This window comes from Rhinolophus sinicus, chromosome 1 (assembly GCF_057876585.1).
Source record: "Rhinolophus sinicus isolate RSI-liver-muscle chromosome 1, RSI-T2T, whole genome shotgun sequence".
NCBI classification, from domain to species: domain Eukaryota; kingdom Metazoa; phylum Chordata; class Mammalia; order Chiroptera; family Rhinolophidae; genus Rhinolophus; species Rhinolophus sinicus.
Window position 1 is genome coordinate 5,885,655 of NC_142501.1, and position 23,326 is coordinate 5,908,980.

General features: G+C 53.3%; 1 protein-coding gene across 3 annotated transcripts in view; it reads left to right on the forward strand.

Annotated features, from left to right (window-relative positions):
- The window catches only part of PHF21B (PHD finger protein 21B), an 83,380-nt gene extending 66,873 nt beyond the window's left edge, over nucleotides 1–16,507 (forward strand). For all 3 annotated transcript variants that reach the window (XM_074326536.2, XM_074326537.2, XM_074326535.2), the window contains 8 exons: nucleotides 4,539–4,590; nucleotides 6,841–6,917; nucleotides 8,554–8,608; nucleotides 10,204–10,226; nucleotides 12,175–12,333; nucleotides 13,818–13,893; nucleotides 14,171–14,274; nucleotides 15,205–16,507. In XM_074326536.2, coding sequence (XP_074182637.1) covers nucleotides 4,539–4,590; nucleotides 6,841–6,917; nucleotides 8,554–8,608; nucleotides 10,204–10,226; nucleotides 12,175–12,333; nucleotides 13,818–13,893; nucleotides 14,171–14,274; nucleotides 15,205–15,423 — 765 coding nt within the window. In that variant the 3' untranslated portion in view covers nucleotides 15,424–16,507. The remainder of the gene's footprint in view (nucleotides 1–4,538; nucleotides 4,591–6,840; nucleotides 6,918–8,553; nucleotides 8,609–10,203; nucleotides 10,227–12,174; nucleotides 12,334–13,817; nucleotides 13,894–14,170; nucleotides 14,275–15,204) is intronic.
- Nucleotides 16,508–23,326: the final 6,819 nt, after the last annotated feature.

The window sequence follows — 23,326 nt, forward strand, 5'->3', positions numbered from 1 at the left end:
ATTTGGAACCTGAATTTATTCCAGATGAAGCTAATATTGTGGAATACTCTCCTCACGACGACTTTTACATAAGGCTGTTTAGGATACTCGCAGAAGTTTACAAAAGGAATAACATCCGCTTGAAATAAATAAGGAATAATGAAGAAAAAAAATTACGGAAACACGGTAGGGCAAAACCACAGATTACCCAAATAAAACAAGATCAGATGAATATAAAAATATTTGAAATTCTGGTAATGAAAAACACAGTGATTAGTGGAATTATAAAAACCTTACTAGACAGGATGTGCAGAGATAATTAGTGCTTTGGAATGTGGCACCAGAGGTATAGCACAGCTATGCAAAGAAGTTTTAAACACTACATTCATAGATATATGAGCAGGTAAGAGACGCGCGGGTGGAGAAACCTCGACGTTCATCTCATGGGAGAGTGGATGGAGGGGAAGGGAAGAAGCAATAACTGGAGAACGGAACTAAAAACTAGGACTGAGGCGCACTGGTGTGAGTTCTTAGATCAAAAGTCGTCTCCATCGATCAGGCGGGATTAACCAAAGCAAATCTAGAAGGCGAGACATGTATGTCAAAGGATACAAGAGAGAAATCATGGAAACTACCACCGTGTTTCCCCGAAAATAAGACCTAGCCGGACAATCAGCTCTGATGCATCTTCTGGAGCAAAAATGAATATAAGACCTGGTCTTATTTTACTATAATGTAAGACGAGATATGATATGATATGATATGATATGATATGATATGATATGATATGATATAAACTATAATATAATACCGGGTTTTATATTAATTTTTGTTCCAAAAGACGCATTAGAGCTGATGGTCCAGCTAGGTCTTATTTTCGGGGAAACACAGTAGGGCAAAACCACAGATGACCCACGAAGGAATGACAAATGCACTGGGGGCTTCCAGCAGCAACCCCCAGAAGACAATAGAGAAATATCTGCAAACTGCTAGGAAGAAATAACTGCCAGTCATACCCAGTGAAGTCATTTTTCAAAAGCAAGGGTAGGACAGACATTTTTAGACATAGAAAGATTAATGAGAATTTTATCACCCTCAAACCATTATTAACACAGTTGTGTTTCAAAAACAAACAGAATAAAACCCTGTGCTTTAGCAAGAAGATGGGTGAGGCCAGGGCCGGGTGGCAGGTGTGAGAAGCCACTGTGAGCACAGTAATTATTAAATGAAAGGTAAATGTAAGCATAGGCTGCAAAAAATACCCAGTTTTGTTTTTCAAAAAGGGAAAGGGAAAATTCTAGGCAACAATAACATGTTGGTCAGAGGTGATGTTTTAGAGGGAGTTGGAACGTGCTAAGGTCAGTGTTTGGGGAAGAAAGACAGAAATGTTGACTAACCTCAGACTTCATTAGCAAAATGGATGGGTAAGAACACATGCTTAAAACACCAGGCTAATCACTCAGCATAATAAAACGCCACCTATAATTTTTAAATCAGCAAAGGAAAAAGAAGTTAATGGGGACTTTTTTCTAAGAAGACAAGGAAAAGAAGTAAAAAGAAAGGATGACAAACTGAAAATGCAAAATGAAGTGGAGGAAAAAAGTCCAAAGATCATCAGTAACCACAATCAAATAAAATAAGGCCCTACTCTTTTTTCTTTAAGTTTTGTTTTGTTTTGATTTTTTGTTGGGGAACAGTGTGTTTCTCCAGGGCCCATCAGCTCCAAGTCCAGTCGCCATTTTCAATCTTTAGTTGCAGGGGGCACAGCCCACCATCCCATGCGGGAATTGAACTGGCAACCTTGTTGTTGAGAGCTTGTACTCTAACCAACTGAGCCATCCGGCTGCCCCTCCCATCCAGCCACCCCTCTGGCGGCTCAACGGCAGCTCATTGTCTTTAATCTAGTTGTAGAGGGCACAGCTCACTGGCCCATGTGGGAATCGAACCGGCAACCCTGTCCAGAGCTCACTCTCTAACCAACTGAGCCATCCGACTGCCCCAGTAAAGTCCTACTCTTAAATAGTAGAAATAGAAAGAAAACAAAGCCTTCAGAATAACAAGATCCAGTTATATGTTGCTTATAATAGGTCTACCTAAATAAAAACCACACCGAAAGGTTGAAATACAGCAACAGAAAAGATGTATTATGTAAATACTAAAGGAACATCCATCAGGATGATTTAACAGTCCAAACTTGTATGCCCTCTAACTACATAGCTGTAAGGTATGTAAATAGATGGCCAAATTATAAGGCAAGTTTGACAAATCCACAAAATGCAGAGTTTGGAACACACGTCCAGCAGAAACTAATAGATCCAGCAGAGCAAAAAGACTTGGCTGAGCTTCCGGTAGAAATAGGACAATGACAGAGTTGAATCTCCCCCTGCAACCCCTGCGAACTAATACTGAGCAACAAGTAAAAGGGTTTTTTCTAATTCTGTGAATTTCAAACTCGACCAAAAAAATCTACAAACTGAGAAAGAAATGCGTGTGAGTGTTGTCAGGCCTCTGAGATCAGAGCCATGTGGGGAGAAGCGGCCGGACTGGTGCGTGAGTGCCACAGGACCACGGAGACGCAGGGGCAGAGTCAGAAAGAGTCAGCCACACATGCTCCTTGTGGACCCATTCATGAGAAACAGGCTAGAGGCTGAACCGCAATCGACCACGACACAACGGGGACCAGTGGCAGCAGCAGTGAGGCAGGCACCTCATAGAATTAACTACAGAGGACAACCGAAACGGGATAAGGACGCGGGAAGAGAGTTTCAATATGACAATATTTAATGTACCGATAATGTACAAAAGACTCGTGTAAGGAAAATTGAGAGGAGGGAGAGAGGGTGGGAAGTGAAAGAAGCTCTCAAGTGGCTCGTCTGCCATAGTTGGGACTGTCAATGAATCAGAGACTATCATTTAAAACTGACAAATTGAGGAGAATTATTTTTAACAGCATAGAAGTAAAAATTAGAAAGGGAGAATGAACAGTCACTATTTGAGCTGATGTAGAGGGCCCAAGAGAATTGATGCAAAACTCCCTCAGACAGTAAGAGATTTGGCATGGTGATGGTGTAATCTTAAAGTACAAACATCAGTAGCCTTTACAGAGACACATATCCACCTGTTAGTAGAAGCTTTACATTTACAGAAAACCCCATTTACAACAGCAACCAAAAGATTAAATGCTTAAGAGTAGTCATAATATTAGGTTGATGCAAAAGTAATTGTGGTTTTTGCAATTATAACCTTTTAAACCGCAATTACATTTGCACCAACCTAATACAAATACTCAATACCCACTTGAATTATTTAAAACCCCTGAAGACAAAAAGGGACATCCATGGCATGGATAGGAAATTTTAATATTATAAAGTTGTCGTTATGCTGTAAGTTAATTTATAATTTTAATATCATCCCAGTAAATATACCAACTGTTCCCTCATGCTCAGAACTACTTGAGATGGTTTCTACATTTCCCGTGAAGCAATGAGCAGAGCCAAGGAAATCGAACGGGAAAACAGGGAAGGGATTCTGATCTGACCGGACTACTGTAAAACCTTCATAATTTGAATGCAGCACTAGCTTGTGAATAGATGGGCAGATTTAAGTAGTAGCATAGAATGTACAGAAATAGACCCAAATATACATACTTGCCTATGATCATTTAGTACATGATTAAATCAGCTCCCTAAATTAGGGAAAGGTGGGAAGATGGAATTTTCAGCAAGTGGGACCAGAACAAATGAGGGGTCGTATAGAAAAAATGAATCGGTACTTCATACCTTATACACCAAGATAATTTCCAAATGGATCAAAAATTTAAATGGAAAATGTGGAACTATTGGTACTAAAGCAAAACACAGGCAACTTGCTTTATAACCTCAGAGTGTGTAGCTAAGATTCAAAAATCCAAACACTGCACAGGAAAACACTGATAAATTCCACGACATACAAATTTTTAAAAGTCTACATGGTCAGGAAAAGCCCCAGTGGACCCTAATTCCTAACTCCGTATGTGTGAGCTGCACAGTGACTTCCTCCCAAAGAGGACAGAATGGAAAGGCGGGGAATCCCAGTGGAGAAGCCTGGCAGACACACCTCAGCCAGGTGACCAAGGTCAATGTCACAGTGATAGTCATGTTGACAGCCTGTGCCCCTGTTAGGATGTGATGAGAAGGGCACTTCCCCTCCGCGGTCTTCCTCCCCAAACCCATGACCCTGGTCTAAGCCTGAGAAAAACGTCAGACAAATCCCAGCTGAGGGGCCTCCTACGACATTCCTGCCCAGTCCTCAAAACTGCCAAGGTCGTAAAAAACAAGGACAGTCTGAGAGACTGTCACAGCCTGGAGGGGCTAAAGAGACGTTGACAACTGGATGTCACATGGGAGCCTGGGTGGGATGCTGGGACAGAGAAAGGCCATTAGATTAAAACTAAGGAAACCAGAATAGATAAGGCAGCCCCATAAGCAGGTGCTGAGCAAATGTTTGTTGAATGAGTAAATGGATGAGTGAATGAATGAATGGGGACGGTGGTCTGTAACACTTCTCTGTTTCCTTCTCAGAAAATCGCCTTCATGGTAGCGCTAGGCCTGGTTACAACGGAGCACTTGGAAGGTAAGGTCTGCAGGCTGGGCTGGGACTGGCCCACAAGACGGGGTGGGGGCCGGGCCGTCTGCTGAATTGGCGTTAGGCAGAAGCTGCGGGTCTCTGGATGCCGCAGGTCAGAAGGCAGTGCCCGAGCATGAAACAGCTTCTGGGAGGCCTGCCCCAGGTGCCAGACATGGTCATCACAGACGAAGAAACCCTGCCCGCTCTCCCTGGCTCCATGACTGCACAAAACCCAATGTGGCAATTTCTTATTTCAGTGGAGGGACCGTGTGCGTGCCCCGCACCCCATTTAATACCTACTCAAGCTTGGGCAAGTTGCTGAGCTGCTTCTCTGTGCCTCAGTTTCTTCATCTGTCAAGTGGGATAATAACCAAACCTTCCTTGTGGGATTGGTAAAGCACCAAGAGGAGTGCCCAGCATGCCACCTCCCCTGCCAGCGAACTGACCTGTGGCCTTACTCGTATGTCTGCATCAGTTGAAATCAGAACCTTACTTTATTCGAGCAGGAGGTCAGCGTGACTCTGCAGGGCTGTTTGACTTACAGATTAGCTGTGAACACCGTCACTGAATCTTAGGGCTAGGGAAGCACAGAAGCCAACCCTCTTGTTGCACTTGTGGGAAAGCCGCGGCCAGAGAAGTTGACTCACTTGCCTGGAGTCACACAGCCAGTCAGTATCAGGCCCAGCCTGGGATCCAGGTCTCCTATCGCCCAGCCCAGTGTTCTCCACGGCTCCAGCCTCACCAGCTAAAGTCATTTTATAAAGTGCAGTCACCCACCCACATAAATCTGGATTCCAAAAGGAAGACTCATGTGCTTTTCCTTCTTAAAACTGAGGAGAGGAAGGGAATGAACTCAGTCCCACCGTGCCCGAGGCACTTACAGTCTTTAACCTGAGGTAGAGGCTGTCTGCATCGTGGTAGGTAACAAGCCCAGGGAAGGGAAGAAACCTGGCGAAGTCACACAGCTCTTCGGGGGCCACGCCTCCCACTGCACAGCTGAGTTAGATGTGCGGGGGGCGGTGGGCCCAGGCCTGTCCACAGTGGCCTCCCTTTGTGTCTGTCCCCTGGGCACTTGCTCTCTGGAGGCAGCTGAGGCATAGATGTGGGTGGGGAAGGAGAGGGATGTGGCTCTGCTGACCTGGCGCCAGGTGGGGCAGTCCCATCTGAGCAGCCGCTGCTCGTGACTCCCTCCCCTTCTGCAGGGCAGGGGCGGAAGGCGTTCTCTGAGCTTTCCATCTCCTGTTTGAACTTGAGTGTAAGGAGTCCAGCTGTGCTTGGCTGCCTTTGAGAGCTGTTTATGCTCCGACCTTGGAGCCATGGAAGCAGTGTGGGGCCTGGCCCAGCAGTCATGTCAGAGATGCTGTGTCCGGGTCCCAGTTGTGCTAAGTGCTGGGTGACCTTGGGCAAGCTCCCTCCCCATTCTGACTCTCAGTGTCTTCATCTACATCTTCAAACTCACAGGGCTGTTGTGGGGACTGATATCTAAGGGCTTTGCTAATATATTTGTGATGTTATGATTTATATAAATAGTCCTCATTTTGGTTACTCTCCCCCCACCCATCACACCATAAACAGTTATTTGGACTTTTTCTTCTCCCGTAGAGGGTCTGAGGTGCCTTACAGGAAACGCGCGAATAATATTTTAAAAGTTCCAAAGGCAGTATCAGGTCCAAGAGGCAGAGATTAGAAAATAACATGAAAACAACTACACAGCAACAGCAGGTCATAGGTCCCACCTGGTTGTCACAGCAGAAGGAAGAGACAGACAGACAGTCATGGAGACAGAGAGAGAGAGTGGTCCTTCTCACTGCATGGACACACCAGCCTCTTGGAAGAATTCTGGGGCTTTGCGGGGGCAGAGCCTACCTGAGCAGCAGGTGTGCTTCTGGTCTCCCCTCTGCCCCTCAGCCAGGCCAGCCTCTGACCAACAGGCATCTGTTGTCCCGAGGGTCCCAAGAGAGACAGCTCTGGGCCACGTGATGGCACACAGGGGACCTTGTACTGAGAGTGGGTACCTGGATTCCGGGCACCTGCCAATTGGTCCTGCAGCCTGAGGCCAGCACATCTGTCTTGCCTCCGAGTGAGTGATGCCTGGAGGCCCCAACCCACCTGGGGCTACTGCAGGGAGTGGATGCTGTGCAGACAGAGAGGCTACCGGACAGGAGGGACAGTCACGCCCAGGGCTTGCGGTGGAAGCATGCAGGGTTCCCAGGGCAGGAAGGATCCAGTATAACCGCTGTGTCTGTGCCTTTCCAGAAATCCAGAGCAAGCGCCAAGAGCGGAAGAGAAGAAGCACAGCCAACCCTGCCTACAGCGGCCTCCTGGAGACAGAGGTGAGGCCCGGCCTTCACTGCCCCAGGGAAGGGGGGGCTTCCTGGGGCTGGCCTCCCTCACCTGCCCTCCTGAGGTGGGAGTCCAGGGGATGACAATAACTGAAGTCATTCTTAACCCCCTGAGTTCAGAATTAACAGAGAGACGGTGCAGGAGCTCCAAGTATCTGTCATATTCCTCACGTGAGCTGCACGGGGCACAGCAACTTCCTGATTCTTCACCTGGTCATTAGGCATGGCGTCCGGCCACAGGCAGTGGGGAGTGCCACCCTGGAATTGTCCCCTAGACTGGAAGCAGTTTCCTGAGGATCCCTACCTCCAACGCTGGGGGCAGCCTTCCTAAGTGGAGCGACATCCTCAGAGGCCAGTGCCTGGCACATTCCAGACTCCAGCTGTCACTGCCAGAGGCCAGCGAGGGGGAGTCAAGAAAGTGCCATTTTCGCCTGGCTGGGGTGTTCATCAGTCTGGGCCAGTTGCCCCAAATCCATGGCTGGTGAAACTGGGAAGGGGGCTCTCCCACGGAGCGGTGACTCCTGCCATTGCTTTGTCGGGAGAGCTCACGTGTGCCAGCGTCCTCTGGCTTCACGACCTGCGCACCTTGTGTGGCTTGTACCCTCCCCCTGCTGCTGCTCAGAGAACACGCTGGAAGTGTGTTTTCATACCCGTCTACTTCCTCGATTTTCTGGGTGAGCCCTGTTCCTGAGACAGTGCCTCGAGCCTGTGCCCCATTTGTAAGAATGTCTCTGAGTTGTCTCTCGACGTCCACCCAAGGAAATGGTGGGTTGTTTGTGTCATAGGGACCCTGTTCCCTTTGCCATGTTCATTGATGAAACTGTCCCCTGCTCCCTGGATGTGTAAAGCCATAGCCTAGTCTCTGAAGTCTGTGGCCAGAGTCAGAGGTGGCCTGATCAGCAAACCCAGGACCCTCGCAAAGCCTGTGACTTTGGGCCCTGGATACATAGTAGTCTCAGGTTGCCCTTCCATGGTTCCTCCCGTGGCCCGCAGCACAGCACAGCCACACCAGACACAGGTTTAAAGCCAATCGCACACCTCTAGAACAATTGGAACAATCACAGCCAAAGCCCCCGAGAACCAGCAAGGTCTAGACCAGCATGGCCTGTGAGTGGTAGAGCCACCCTTCTGGAAAGTACCGGAAACTTCCATGTACACGTGGTGCTTTGGCTACTCTTTGTCTAGCGCCAAGGTTCCTGGGCCACATGCCAAAAGTGGGGTGTAGGGAGCCAATGCATAACACCCCTCATTTCCCCACCTGACTCCAGAACCAGCTGAGAAAGAAGACGCAGGAGACAGACAGGTGGACAAGCAGATGTCCGCTTTGTTACTGATTTGCGCCAGTGTGGGGTTGCTAACACGTCCTTGCTGAGTGTGACCGATGTCCCCACGGAGGAGGGCAGGGATGCACTCCGCCCTGGTGAGGGGCAGAGCCTTTGCTGACTTTTGCCCCCCTCTGACCCGCCTCCCCCCTATCCTGCGTCCCCTGTTTCTGCCTCTGGCCGGGGGTGGAGTCCCGAGCCTGGGTGGGGGCCTGTCCCAGTGAGCCCTGGGCAGGGAGTGTAGCCAATGAGGGCTCCTCACACTCACGACTGGCTGGTTTGGTGTTGTTTTCTGTCCCCTGCAGAGGAAGCGGCTGGCGTCCAACTGTCTCAACACCCCCCTGTTCCTCACAGCACGAGGTAAGCATGGTGGGGCTTCGCCAGGGCTGCTCTGGGGCTGTGGCCAAGGTGGCTTTGGTGGCGCCACTCTGCCTGTCCACGGCAGTGACGTAGTCGCTTTCTGGTGACAGTACCTCCCTAGGCCCTGCACGCCATGGCCTCCTGGGTCCTCCCCACCGCCTTGGCGGGGAGGCCTGGTGGAGAGTGCGCCATCGGGCAGGTGCAGAAACTGAGGCTCTGAGCGGTAATGTGGCCAAGGGTCACCCCCAAGGACAGACCCAGGCTGTCCCCTCTGTCCCGCTCCTGGGTGTGATCCTGAGCAGAGAACCAGGCCCCGTGGTGCCAAAGGCCACTGGCAGGACGTGCTCACCTCAGGGCTGACCTGGGTCGGGGTGAGGACGAGGGGCCAAGAGGGGCCTCCCACCTCCACGCTCCTCCCAGCACGTGCAGCTCCAGCTTGTGCTGCGTGGCCTCTGCCCTGTGGCCCAGCCCAGGCGCCACCTGCTCCCACACAGCCCTGGAGAGAACCTCCCTCCTCCCCCACTGCCGGCAGCAGCAGATACGCCCCGGCTGAGCTGCCTGCCCTCGGCCCACACCTCACACACCCTCACGTGCCTGCCCTAGGCAGCGAGAGAGCCCAGGCTAGAGCCCAGGCTGCACGTGGGAGTCCTGGGGTCCCCGCCCAGCCCTCCCTCTGACTGTGTGGCCAGGGTCAGACCCTCCCCTCAGGCCTCGGGCTCCTTCCATGTAACAGGGCGCGAGGCCCCGCAGCTCTGGCAGGCTGGGACCTGGCCCGAGACCTCCACCCCAGGCTGTACAGGCCCCACTCTCCTGCCAGCCTTGCCCCATTGCAGGACCTCAGAGCCCAAGAAACACACATCCACAAGTACAACCAGGAGGTCGCTTTTCATTTTCAATTAAAAAAAAAAAAAGTCTTAAGGGCAGGGAATGACTGCCCGCTTGCTGGGACTCTGTGTGGCTTTCAGCATGTCCCTGGGCGTTGGTTTACTAATCTATAAAATAGGCCCATAACAGCATCTGCCGCTCAGCTGGAACAATGGCACGAGGGACAAACATGACAGCACTTTGTAAACTGGAGGACTATGCACACACAGGAGCTGGTCTTCCCACTGGACGGTGTGATCTGCAGACAGGTCTGACCCAGAAACTAAAAGGAAAACCATTTTTTGTGATCATTAAAATGTGTGGTTTGGCATTACCTACTGGAATGCGAGTGGGTTACAGACAAAAAGGAGTTGAAAATAAGTCACTTTGAGGTGTCCTTAGAGTGATGGTTCCCTCCACTGGACACGTTACTGCTGCCATGTTCCTCAGAGAGCTCAGGGGCCACGATAAGCCTGTCCAGTGGTGGGTCCTGCCTGTGACCAGGGCACAGACCCTTACTCCCATGATGCCTTGGGTGAGAACCAGCTGCCACAGGGGCCTGTGATATCCCATCGTGCCCTGGGTGAGAACCAGCTGCCACAGGGGCCTGTGATATCCCATCGTGCCCTGGGTGGGAACCCCCAGCCATACTGGGCCTTGTGGACTCCAGTCCTTTTTGGCGCTCCTCCCGTGCCCACTAACATGTTCTCCGCCCTTCTTCCCTGTGCTAGCCAATGAGGAGCCCTGCTGGAAGGTACGTGTCCCCTCTCTTCATACCTGGGGGGCGGGCCATGCTTTGCACAGTCCAGATAGGGCCATTCCTGGCAAGGAAGAGCCCCCAGTGTCCTGCTGCCCTGCAGTGGAGCAGAGGGCCGTCGGGCTCTCTCCTCTGTGCTAAGAGCTCTGCACCCAGTCCACAGTCCCGCCTGCCTGGCAGTCGTGCATCGCCATGGGGGGCAGCCCACAGGTTCAAGCGGGAGCCCTCCTTGCTTTTACTGAGGATGCAGGGACCTCAGGAGCCCCAAAGCCCGAGGACAAGCAGCCAATGCTGGGTGCCAGGTGGCTTTACTATGTGAGCCTGGGCAGAGCTGCTCCTCTCAGGTCCTCACTGCCCACCCCTCGAGAGGCTAAATTTGGTAGCCCCCAGGGTCTGCCCCCCATGCCCACATTTCTGTGATCCTGTGAGACCCCAAACCCCTATGCATATACCACGTCCCTGTTACCCACGATATTGGCTGGTCATGACCTCATTTGAGGGCATTGTCTCAGAATTTATTCAGTGATTTTCTTTGCTAAGTTTCAGATCTAATTCTAAAAGACTTTTCCAGTCCTTCTATGCCTGTGATGGTCCAGCCCCTAAGACACAATAGGTGATAGGTGTAAACTCCGGTTAAATCATGTTATTTGCCAAGAGAACACTGCAGTGTCACAGATCGGTGCTGGTGGGCCTGGCACTGTTTGTCTGCAGCCATCCTGTGCCTAGCCAGTGCCAACATGAGGACGGGACGCCAGGAGCCTGCGTCCTGCTCCAACAGAGCTCACAGTGCTAGAAGGGTCTTGGTTTCACAGGAGGAGACCCAGATGCCAGTCCGGGCTCCACCTCTGGCTCACTGTGACCTCGGGCAGGTGGCCCACCCTCCCTGGGCTCTTGAACTGAAACGAGAGGTGAGGGCGGGGTCTCTGAGGCCTCGTTTCAGTCTACTGCCCTCTACTTAGGGACAGCCCAGGGGTCCAGTGTCCTTGTGTTAGGGGTCATTCCAAGTGAGAGCCCTCTGGTCCCTTCCACCTGTGAAGATGGAAGATGCTACTGACACACGGATAGGAACAGACATAACCTTCAGGGAGAAGGGTTCTGTGTGGTGGTAAAAGATCGTTCCGATTGTGCAGGTCATTGGAGGACTGGTTATGAACGACTCCTCACTCTCAGGGCTGCCCACAGTGTAGCTGAGACTGGAAAGGTAGTGAGCTCCCTGTCCCTGGAAGTGTGTAAGCAGAGACTTAACAGCTATGATGACTGTGTACAAGGGACATTGGAAGTTCCCTCATCCCAAGGAGAGGGGAAGCGACCCTTTATTGGGTTCCCACAGATCGTGCCATGTGTGCCTTACCCTGTTGAGTCTCCCAGCAACCCATGGGGCAGTTATCATTAGCCGGCGTTACACTGTGGAAACAGACTGCAGTCACCCAGGATGTAGGGGCCTCCAGGTTAGATTGAGGTGCTATTAGGAGGATTAAAGAGGACCGAGCACCCAGTCCCAGGCCACAGCCTGCCTCCCGCGTCAGTGGACGCATGAGGACCCTGCAGAGGGAGCTTCGGGACCTCTGGCCTCCCCCCACCCCTAGATATGGGCCTTTGGTACAATTCAGACCCCAGCGGGGACTGTTTCCTAAGCCACTGCAGGACCCCCTGCCCTGCCCCCCACAGCTGGAGTCCTGGGCTCAGGGTGGAAGAATCAGGATCCAGGGAGCCCCTCTATGCCCGCCCTCAGCGTGGTGACCTGCCCCCCAGGAAATGTGACCCCTGCTGCTCCTCCTGGTTTCCAGGCTTCTTCCCCTACTGTCACCTTCATCACCTTCGGGCTTATCGCTCTCTCCCAGGCCGGCTGAGAAAAACTAGCTGGGTCACAAGCAGATCAAGGTGGCAGCTGCCCGCCCCCCCCACTTCCGGCCTGGCTGACCCACCCCCCATCTTCCTCTTCCAGAACGAGATCACCCACGATGAGCACTGTGCTGCCTGCAAGCGAGGAGCCAACCTGCAGCCCTGCGGCACCTGCCCGGGGGCCTACCACCTCAGCTGCCTGGACCCGCCCCTCAAGACAGCACCCAAGGGCGTGTGGGTGTGCCCCAAGTGCCAGCAGAAGGTATGGGAGGCTGTGTCGCCTGTGGGTGAGCCCCTCCCCCTGCACAACATCTGAGGCTGCTCAAACCTGTGTTTCCTGGGTCCCTGTGGTGGGCGCCGGAGGGGTGAGGTTTCTCAGCCTTGGCACAGTTGATGAGGCAATTGACACCTTAGGCTGGATAATCCATTGTGGGGGCCTTCCTGTGTAGTGTTGGGTTTTAGCAGCGTCCCTAGCTGGCTAGGTGCCGATAGCACCCTCCATCATGGCCATCTCAGACACTGCCAGTTAAAGACTACGGGTGTCGACTGAGCAGAGGTGTCCCTCTGAAGCTCTCTGACTTGATGACTCCACCTCAGAGCTCCAAATTCCTCCCAGGTAGAGTGGGACTGGCAGCGCAAACCACAAAAATAGTAATGACAGAAATGAAAAGCTATCAAATTAGCAAAAACAATAACACTCCCTTCTGGTGATGATGTGGTGAGACAGGTACTCGTACACATTGCAGTATTTTATGAAGTGATTTAAAAATGTGCATACCTTTGTTTTTCAAAAAAAGTGTGTATACCTTTTAAACCCAGAATTTGCTTTGGGGAATGTAGTGTAAGGAAATAATCCAAATACAGATAAAATTCTGTGCAAAGAAGTTCCTCACCCTTTTATTTATAAAAAGGAAAAGATAGTAATAGCATAACTTCCCAACAGTAGGTGACGGTGAAATAAATTCTAGTGCTTGTACTCAATGAGATAGGATGTGATCACTGAAAAGAATTTTTTACAAAAATTTTGTGATTCTTTGGGACTTTTTCACCATATGGAATTAAGTCTTAAAAAAATAAAAATAAAAACCAGGCTTTATAGCTGCTATATAATTTGATCATCAGCTATTTAAGAAAAACTGTGCAGGATAAAAACGTGGGGAAACAAATACTTCCAAGTGTTCATATCGGGTGTGGCTGGGTGGTAGGGCGAGCAGTGCTTTATTAAAGTATGCTTTTCCACAGAATGTCTTACTTGTAAAATCACAGGGGAATTCTCTTTATTTCAAAAAACACTAACTAGTAAATTCCTTCATCCCAGGTTTTGTGGAGACCTAGGGAGAAGGGGGTATGGGGGGTGTATGGGGGGCTGTCCCCTGTGGGGGCTGCTAGCCCTGTATTCTGACTGCCTGGAGGTCACAGCCCTTTGAGGGGATATGTAGCGAGACCACATTGCTGTTCCCCATTTCAGCACGATGGTTGGTCCTCACTGGGTCCCTGATTTGTCCCTGGCTGCTCTCAGGTCCCCGGGACATGTTTGGGGTCCTGGCAATAAGCAGGTTCCAGCCCTCGTGGGGCTGCTGTCCTTACTGAGCAGCCTGTGTGAGCCAGACCATGTGGCCCCGTCCCCTGGTGACAGTTGAGGAATGTGCAGCTCAGGGAGCTCGTGCCTCCCCCAGGGTTACACAGCCAGGGAGGGCATAGCAGGTCCCAGCCTGTCTGCTTGCTCATTTCCCCTCTGCTCTCCAGGCCTTAAAGAAAGACGAAGGTGTGCCGTGGACTGGGATGCTGGCCATTGTGCACTCCTACGTCACCCACAAGACAGGTAGGACACCCTTAGGGAGTGGGAAAAAGGCATCGACTCCCTTCTCTGCAGCCCCACCCCCAGCCTCCGCACTCACCTGGGCCCCAACTCTGAAAAGAGGGACTCTGGGATCGGTCCTGTGTGCAGCGCACTTACTGTGGGAGGATGGCGTTCTAGACCCCGTGCATCCAGCCAGGGCCACTGGCTCCTGCAAGGTGTGGCGGGAAGAGCCTGTAGGCATAGACCCCTCCCGCTCACCACGGCCCTGCCATTGCTGACCTGCCCCTGTCTCTCCTAGTCAAAGAAGAGGAGAAGCAGAAGCTGCTGCAGAGAGGCAGCGAGCTGCAGAGCGAGCACCAGCAGCTGCAGGAGCGGGACCGCCGCCTGGCCGGGGCAGTCCAGGTGCGTTAGAGGGGGCCGTGCTGCGCTTAGAGCCACAAGACACAGATCCAAAGCTTCACTGCCCGGTTACTGAGGCCCCAGAGGAAGTCAGGTTCGCCAGTGTCACTCAGGGAGTCAGGAGGTGGAGGACACAGCGCTGTGACTCATTGGACAGAGTGGTGATTGAGTATCCAGCCCTGCTCCTTCTCAGCTCTGTGACCAGCAAGGCCCTGGCTGTTTCTAAACCTCAGTTTCCTCTTGTGTAAAGTGAACAGAATGATTTCTCCTCTGTAGGGTGGAGATGAACAAGACGATGGTGGTGGTGGTGGTAACAGCAGTGCCACACCCTGGTAACACTCTTGAAATGTACTATCTCATTTAACCACAGGAGGAGGCTCTGTGGTTATTCCTGTCTCAGAGTTTTGGACACGGTCTCAGGACGTTTAAATTATTGGCTTGAGCAACAAGTAACTTAAATTCTAACTTGAGGTATCAGTTCTTAGTGCTTTACTGTATTTCCATGATTCTCATAAAGGCTAGAAAAAGACAAGAGCACAGCAGACAAGAGAAAGAGCAGAAACCTGGCTGCAAACTAAGGGTTTTCAGCGGCTGTTATAGCCTCGCCAGAACTGGCTCTGAGCCTCCTCCAGGAGGAGGAGAAACCCACGTGGTCAGCTAGGTGGCGTCACCGTGAGGGAAAAGACTCCCACACTCCTGCAGGAGCACATTTCTAGCTCTATGTCCGAAAACAAACTTAGGTGCATCTGGCTGCTGTTTAATTCCATTTTGGGCCGCTGCCTGGTTTCTGTGAGGCCCTCTGCCTGGTTTCTTTTAGGCCTCTGCAGTGGAAGGGGAGGGGCTTTGGGAGAGAGGGCTGCAGGGTGGCTGCCCCAGGAGGCCTGCACAGTTGAGTTCTGAGACCCTTGTCTCTGACCCCCTCTTCCCTGACAGAAATGCCTGGAGCTCAAGACGAGCCTGCTGGCCCGGCAGAGGGGTACCCAGTCGTCCTTGGACCGCCTACGGGCCCTCCTCAGACTGATACAGGGCGAGCAGATGCTCCAGGTCACCATGACGACCACCAGCTCTGCCCCGATGCTGGCTGGGCCCTGGACCAAGCCCTCAGCAGCAGCCATGCACTCTGCCCTCCAGCACCCCCAGGGACACAACTGACCCCGAGGGACCCGTCTTCACACCTACGGAAGTCACTGGGACCCTGCTCACAAGACCTGAGGGTTCTGTCAGCCTTAATTCATAAACACTATGAATTTCAGACAAAAATGAAACCAGAAAGAGAGACAGAGGAAAGAAGGGGGAAGCAGCTGGGTGAGAGCCCTAGATCCCGGACAGGTGGGATAGTCCTAAACCCTTTGCGTTCGGACAGCACATCTGGCAGCCGCGTGGGGCCCACAGTCGGCCTGGCTGTGGTGGACTGCCCAGGCCTCCGGCTTCCGGCACAGCGTCTCCACGGCCTCATGCAATGGTGTGAAGGGCCAGGGCCCCGCGCTGTGGGCCGCCGCCTGCCCAGTGTCCTGCGGGGAAGGAGCCGAGAACGCAGACGTAGCTGAATAGAACAGGTAGTGGGGACAGAAGTGGGTAGCGATTCTAGGTAGGACTCCGGCGTCCCTCCCTGCAGGGGCCCAGCCCTGGGCCTGGGCACTCCCAGCGCCTTTTCAGAACAGCCGCGCCCCTGTCTGTCAGTATTATTAGCGTTCAGAATCGCAGCTGTCTAACGTGAACCTGTGCGACGTGCGTTCCGAGGGGACGCTGCCGTGTTCGCCTGCCAGGGCCTCCGTCCCAGCCCCGGCATTTCGGGGTGCCCTCACCGCCATGCGTCTCCGTCCTCTTGCTGATCCTTTGGACTCTGCTATCGATGTATTTTTCTCATGGAGTTTTTGGGCAAGAGGGAGCTGCCACCATGCAGGGGAGGCATTTGGCAGGTTTTCTATTTTGGGTTGAATCATTCAACTTACAACTGAAGCCTTTTATTTTCTCCTTTCGAAGAGCCGATAAAATATTCCATTCCTCTTTTCTTGCCAGTACAGACACTATGCCAAAAAATAACTTTACATTTTTGTGTGGCGTTTTTATTGTAAGATATTTAATGTGAAGGGGGGGGACACTCGCTGACTTCTTTTTCTGCTCACAGTGGTCTCTGCTGCAAGGTACGAATGGGAAACCCTTCCTGAGGGGCTGCCAAACTGGAGACATCCAGGAGAGGTTTTAAGAAGTGGGGCAGGGGTGGGGAGGATAAGCGGGTGGGGAGGATAAGCGGGTGGTGGCCTCAGGAGGGTTCGGCTTTGGACACTCGACTCCCTGTTCGTGCTGTGTCCTCGAGAGCTGAGCGTACATGCGCTCGCTGTCTCGAAAGGGCTCCCGCGTCCTGGGGGGATGTCGTGCCAGCTCGTCACACCCACCAGCTTCTCCAGTCCCAACAGACTTACCACAACAGGTGAGCATCTGGGAGCCACAGGGCTCCCACCCCCAGCAAATCACACGGTGCCGAGTTGCATTGCACACACGTGTGTGTGCGCACACGGCCCCAGACACGCACGCACACATACATGCAGACAGGTGCAGAGCAGGGAGGCTGGCCAGAAGCCCACAGACTGCCACGTCCCTCCTCTCATTGTCACGACTCCGGGAGAAACTGTGCTGTACGATACAGATCTATTTTAATACACAACACTGGGTTGAACAAGATTTTTATATTCTTTTATTGATGAACAAAGTGAACTGTGAGACACACGTCTTCTATATTGGTTGCTGTAGTTGCCAATTATGCATTACCGCGTGGCTTGCGATGTAAATGTCTTCAGGTTCCCTTTTGTTGGTTTGTTTTGTTCTTGGATGGATTGGATTCAATTTTTAAAAAATGTAATGGGAGGCTATGAAAGGTTGGATCCAGGAGGGGTAGCTGCCGACGTGTCTTGAGACTTAGCTTTTTGGACCAAGGAGGCCCGTCGAGTGCATAGTGAGGCTAGAGAACAGTGTTCGTCTTGAATATGCCCGTGTAGTTTCCTTCTGTACGACACATTAAACTTGATCGATGATTTCGGATCCCTGTACTTTGTTTCCTTGCTTTCAGCAGAGAGGCCCCTGGGGCACATGGGGCAGGGAGGTGGGGATTGGAGAGGCCGAAAATCAGGGAGGGAGGAGGAGAGCTCCGGGGCACCGTCGCCACCTGATGCTGCCACCACCACCACCACCCGGGAGTGAGTGGCAGATCCCCTGTTAGGACCAGGATCGATGGTCACCAGTGTCAAACCCTCCAGGCCGGGGCGGTGTGGAGCCCAAGGGTGCTGTCCACACTGCTCCCTCACTTTTCTTCTTCTCTGGGCATGTTGACATCACCCGATTTTTCTGCTTTGTGGGCACAGTGACGTATAAGGCCCTCCAACCACCCTGGGGCTTACTTTGTGGCCGTTCAAGACAGCAGCCAAACTGGAAAGTCAGACCCCCTGCATCCTAGCTCCAGACACTGTACAGAGGCCTCTGGTTGGCCCTGGGCAAAGAGCTGTGGTCAGAGGGTGACTGCCCACTGGAGTCCCGGGGGGCAGAGAGATGCGCCGGGAAGCGGGGGCAGGGCTTCCCAGAACCATCCTCTTCCCACTTGTCCCAGGGTCACAATGATCACTCCAGCCTCTCCTGCCTGATCGCTGAATGCCCGAGGGCCCCACTGCTCTGCTTTGACCTGTCCCCTCCTGAAATCCTGGGCTGGCCTTGTCCAGCCTCCTGGCTTGTGTCTCTATGTTGGTGGGGCCCCAACTTTTATCTCCAGTCTGGACGTCTGTCACGGACTCCAGCTGCTGACATCCACAGCCTGTGGCCAGCCCCATCGGCTGTCAGCAGCATCACAGGCTCGGCTTGGTCGCCACCAGGCCAGCCTCTCCTGCACCTTCCCCACTGAGGGGATTCGGCCTTCCTAATGTGTGGGCCAGCTCCCCAGGAGTCACCCTCAACCTCTGGTCATCGGCATATCTGTCAGCTGTGCCCTCAGAGTAGAAGCAGGATGTGGCTGTGTCACCACCCACACCAGCGTCAGCTTGTTCTCAACCCATTGTCTCAACTGGTTCTCACCTTAACATGGCCGCCCGCCACCGCCCACAGCAGCCAGCGTAACAGTTTTCAAAACTCGGTTATCACTCCTCACCTCGCTTAGCAAAGCTCAGGCTCCCCGAGGCCACAGGGCCTGCCTCCTCGGGCCCCTCTGGCGCATTCCTGCTGCTTTCTACTTGCATCTCTCCGTCCCTGCCGCAGGGCCCCTTTGCTCTTCCTGGACCCCACTGGGCATGCGCCTGCAGCCGGACCTTTTGCACATGCTGTGTCCTCACCTGGCATGCCTTTCCCTCGCTGTCTCCCTCGCTCCCCTTCACTTTAAGATTTTTTTTTATTAGTGGGGAATATTAGGGAACAGTGTGTTTCTCCAGGGCCCATCAGCTCCAAGTCAAGTCGTTGTCCTTCAGTCTAGTTGAGGGCCCAGCTCAGCTCCAAATCCAGTCGCCGTTTTCAATATTTAGTTGCAGGGGTGCAGCCCACTGTCCCATGCGGGGATTGAACTGGCAACCCTGTTGTTCAGAACTTGCGCTCTAACCAACTGAGCCATCCGGCCGCCCCTCGCTGCCCCTTCACTTACTTGGAGACAACCACAGTCCCCTCTCAGTGCAGCTGTCCCCCTCGACTAAGAAATTTCCTCTCTTCTTTAGACTTTTATCACCAACTTCAATTCACCTTTGATGGTTGGTCTGCTTCACGAAGGTCAGGAGGTAGGTCAGTGTCACCAAATCCCACCATCTTGAACAGTGCGTGGCACACAGTAGGTGCTCAGTAAATACTCATGGAATAAATGAAGGTGCCTTCCTCCAGAAAGAGCTGCTGGGCCTTGGGGCTGCCCTCTGCCAGTCCAGCTGCCAGGCTCACTCGGCCTGGTGAGGCTGGGGTGAGGGGGCGGAGGAGAGCTGAGGTCAGGAAAGTGAAGAAACTGCCGAGATCCTGCCGTTTCGGACCCCGTGAGCCTGGACTGCATGTCAACCTTGTCCATCAACTCTGGGTGTCCAGCACATCCTGCCTCCCTCCCCCCGAGAGAACAGGGGTCAGGGGGTGTTCGCGCAATCACCAGCTCCCTGACCAGGGTGGGAATTCCCTCCAAAGACGCGCCCCTCGCCACCCCTCCTCCTTCCCAGTGATGGGAACCCCCTCCTGGGGAAGCGCCTCCATGGGACAGCTCTGCCATTAGAGAGGGGACCCCAAAGTATGTGGACATCTGCCTCCCGAAGCTTCGCCCACCCAACCAGTGCCCAGGGAACCTGTGCCCAGGGACCAGGACAGTGACCTCTAGCACCTCCTCTGAGCGCCGTCTGTACCCCCCGCCCCCCGCCCGCTGTGAGCATCCATGGGGCCTCCCAGGATTGGACGGCCCTGCAGGACAGGTCGTCAGGATGGTCACCCCCTAGGTGGCCTCTGCTCACATGATAATGGTGATGGGGACTCACCCCTTCCCAGAGGGCGCTGCCTGCTGGGAGCCTGTCTTACTTTGGGGGGACGGCCGTAACAAAGCACCACAGACCCCACAGCTTAAACAACAGAAGTGTATTCTCTGCCAGTTCTGGAGGCTGGAAGCCCGACCTCAAGGTGCCAGCAGGGCTGGTTCCTTCTGAGGCTGTGGGACAGACTGTTCAGGCCTCCCTCCCAGCTTCTGGTGACCAGGCCATCTCGTCCTGTCTTTTCTCACCGTTTCCCTCCTGTGCGGGTTGCGGGCCCTCTTTGGCATTCCCTGGCCTATAGACTCTCCACCCTGCTCCCTGCCTCCGTCTAACACGGCTTCTCCCTGTGTGCGCATCTGTGTCTAAATTTTCCCTTTTCATAAGGACACAAGCACACTGGTTGAGGGACCACACAAATGATCTCACTTAAACTTAGTCCTCCTGCTTCTAAGTAAGGTCACGTGCACAATACAGGGGGTCAAGACTTCCTCTTTTGGGGGAGACAACCATAACAGACCCCTCTCCTTCCTATGGCTTCTGCCCCCAGCACCGCCCAGCACTGCCTCTTCTGCCTCATCTGTCCCCGCACGACTCACAGGTTGGAGAGCCCATGGTGTCATCCTGCTGACGAGCCTGTTCCCGACCACTTGCTCTGTGCCTGCCCACCTGGCTCCTTCCTCGGACCTGCTCTGGCACATCACAGACCCTCACGGGGAATGGAAGTGCAGGAACTTAAAGTGACACACCGAGGTCATACAGCCAGCAGGTGACTTCAACTCCATGCCTGCACTCCTAGCCACTCTGCTACTCTACCCACTGGACACGTGTCACCTCTCAGGGAATGAGTGAATGGCTGGAGGCCACCCCACCAAGCCAGTTTGGGACTGCTGATGGAGACCTGGCCGTTGGGTGACTCCATGGAGGCATGAGGGGACAGTGAGGGGACAGAGAAGGGCGCACAGGCAGGCTAAGCACTACTCACCACACTCACCACAGACACACGCTGTCGCCCCGTCAGTCCAGAGTGCTTCTTTTGTTTTTGTTTTTTTAAATATATTTAAACTATTCTAAACCAAACCATTTTGAATTTTTGTACAAGCTTTTTTAAATCTTGTTGTTGTTTTTTTTTTGGTGTTTTTTTTTTAAAGATTTTTATTGGGGAGGGGAACAGGGCTTTATTGGGGAACAGTGTGTACTTCCAGGACTTTTCTTTCCAAGTCAAGTTGTTGTCCTTTCAGTCTTAGTTGTGGAGGGTACAGCTCAACTCCAGGTCCAGTTGCCGTTGCTAGTTGCTAGTTGCAGGGGGCGCAGCCCACCGTCCCTTGCGGGAGTCGAACCGGCAACCTTGTGGTTGAGAGGATGTGCTCCAACCAACAAACTGAGCCATCCGGGAGCTCAGCGGCAGCTCAGCTCAAGGTGCCGTGTTCAATCTTAGTTGCAGGGGGCAGAGCCCACCATCCCTTGCGGGACTCGAGGAATTGAACTGGCAACCTTGTGGTTGAGAGCCCACTGGCCCATGTGGGAATCGAACCGGCAGCCTTCGGAGTTAGGAGCATGGAGCTCTAACCACCTGAGCCACTGGGCCGGCCCCCGAGTGCTTCTTAAACTAAACTCTGCTTTGCCTCCAGTCCCATCTCTCAGGATCCCCACGGCTGCCTGAGAAGAGTTCCTGCAGTTTCCCGGTGACGTTGCTGGGTGGGTTCCAGTCCCCACCACAACGTCCATCAGACTATGGCCTGGAGCTTCCCCAGGAGACTTCTGAGCAGGTAACTGATTTGAGAGGAGACCAAGACCACCTGGCCAGGCCAAACAGTCAGCACGCAAGGCACTGCCACTCACCCCACCCCACCCCCCACCTGCAGGATCCTTCCCATACAGGACCCCGGGGGGAGCTGCGCCAGGGCACAGAGCGTGGACTCACCCAGGGGTGGGTCCGTATGTGAACCCAGGGGCCCAAAATGGGGGTGGCACAGACCACCACCCTCGCCAAGTGGGGTGCCTACTTGGAGCAACGTAGCACCCTTAGTTCAAGCCCTTTGAGCACAGAGCTACAACAGGTCCTGGGGCCTGTGGAGCTTGTAGCCCAGGCTGAGCCCAGTGCTCTGCCGAGAGGGGAGGACTTGGAGCCCTCGCCCTACAAATAAGGACAGCCCCCAGTACCTGAGGATGCCTGGTTTACCGATGGTTCTAGCCGAGGGGCTGCAGCCGTTTGGACGGCTATTGGTGTGCAGCCCAAAACAGACACCATTTGGTTTGATACTGGGACGGGCCAGAGTAGCCAGTGGGCTGAATTACGGGCTGTGTGGATGGTAATCAGCCACAAGCCTGGGCCCCTAGTTATTTGCACTGACAGCTGGGCGGTGTTTCGGGGCCTAATGTTGTGGCTCCCTACATGGAAACACCAAAACTGGTTGGTGGGACACCGTCCACTGTGGCAAGGACCTCTGGGACCTAGGGCAGAGAAAGGAGGTGACCCTAATGCATGTCACAGGTCACTCCCCCTTAGTGTCCCCAGGTAATGATGAAGCAGATGCCCTAGCACGGGTCCGATGGTTAGAATGGGCTCCTGCCACTGATGTGGCCCATTGGCTGCATAGGAAATTGCAGCACGCTGGAAGCCGAACCATGTGGCAGGTGAGCAGACGCTGGGGCCTGCCTTTGAAATGGCAGGAGATAGCAGATGCCTGCTATGACTGTGCCGTCTGTGCCCAGGACAGCCCCCAAAGGTGGAGGTTCCCCTGGGAAACACAGCAGATTACGCGAGGGAGAGTGCCCCTCACTCGCTGGCAAGTGGATTACATTGGACCCCTGCCGAAGGCCCGCAATGCGATATATGCATTTACAGCAGTGGACACTGCTACGGGGTTGACGTTTGCTTGGCCGTGTTCGGCTGCGGATCAGCGGCATACAGTGGTCGCTCTTACACGGCTGTGCGCCCTCTATGGGTGCCCCCAAGTCATTGAAAGTGACAAGGGTACTCATTTTACAGGGCAAGAAGTGCAGCGCTGGGCTGCCAGGATGGACGTACAATGGTTGTTTCATATCCTGTACAATCTGCAAGCAGCTGGCATGTTTGAACGTTATAATGGTCTTTTGAAGCAAGGTCTACGGGTGTCAAAACACCCTCCCACGCTGCGTGACTGGGCCTCGCGACTATGGGACGTCCTGAGAGTCCTGAATGAGAGACCACGGAAGGGAGGGTCCGCAGCAGTAGAAGCTCTGCTACATCCAACGGCCGCTCCCATTCAATTACAAGTTACCACCAGTGAGACTCTGTTAAAGCCAGGCTACGGCAGAAATGGGAACATTTTGCTGCCAGCACCCACATGCTTGAAAGCAGGGGAACGGCAGCAATGGACTTGGCCCTGGCAGGTCAAAAGCCCCCACTGTCGGTGGTTGGGCCTGATAACCCCATGGGGGGCTGGTTTGACTCATGATTTGCAAGTGACGCCAGGGGTGGTGGCCGAGTGGCCATCGCAAGTGACTGTAGCATACAGAGGTCCCGACATCGGCATGATTTTGTGGGGAACTCTATGTGCTCTCGCTATGGCCTATTATGGGGTCCGCTGTTCTGCTACATGTTGAAACTATGC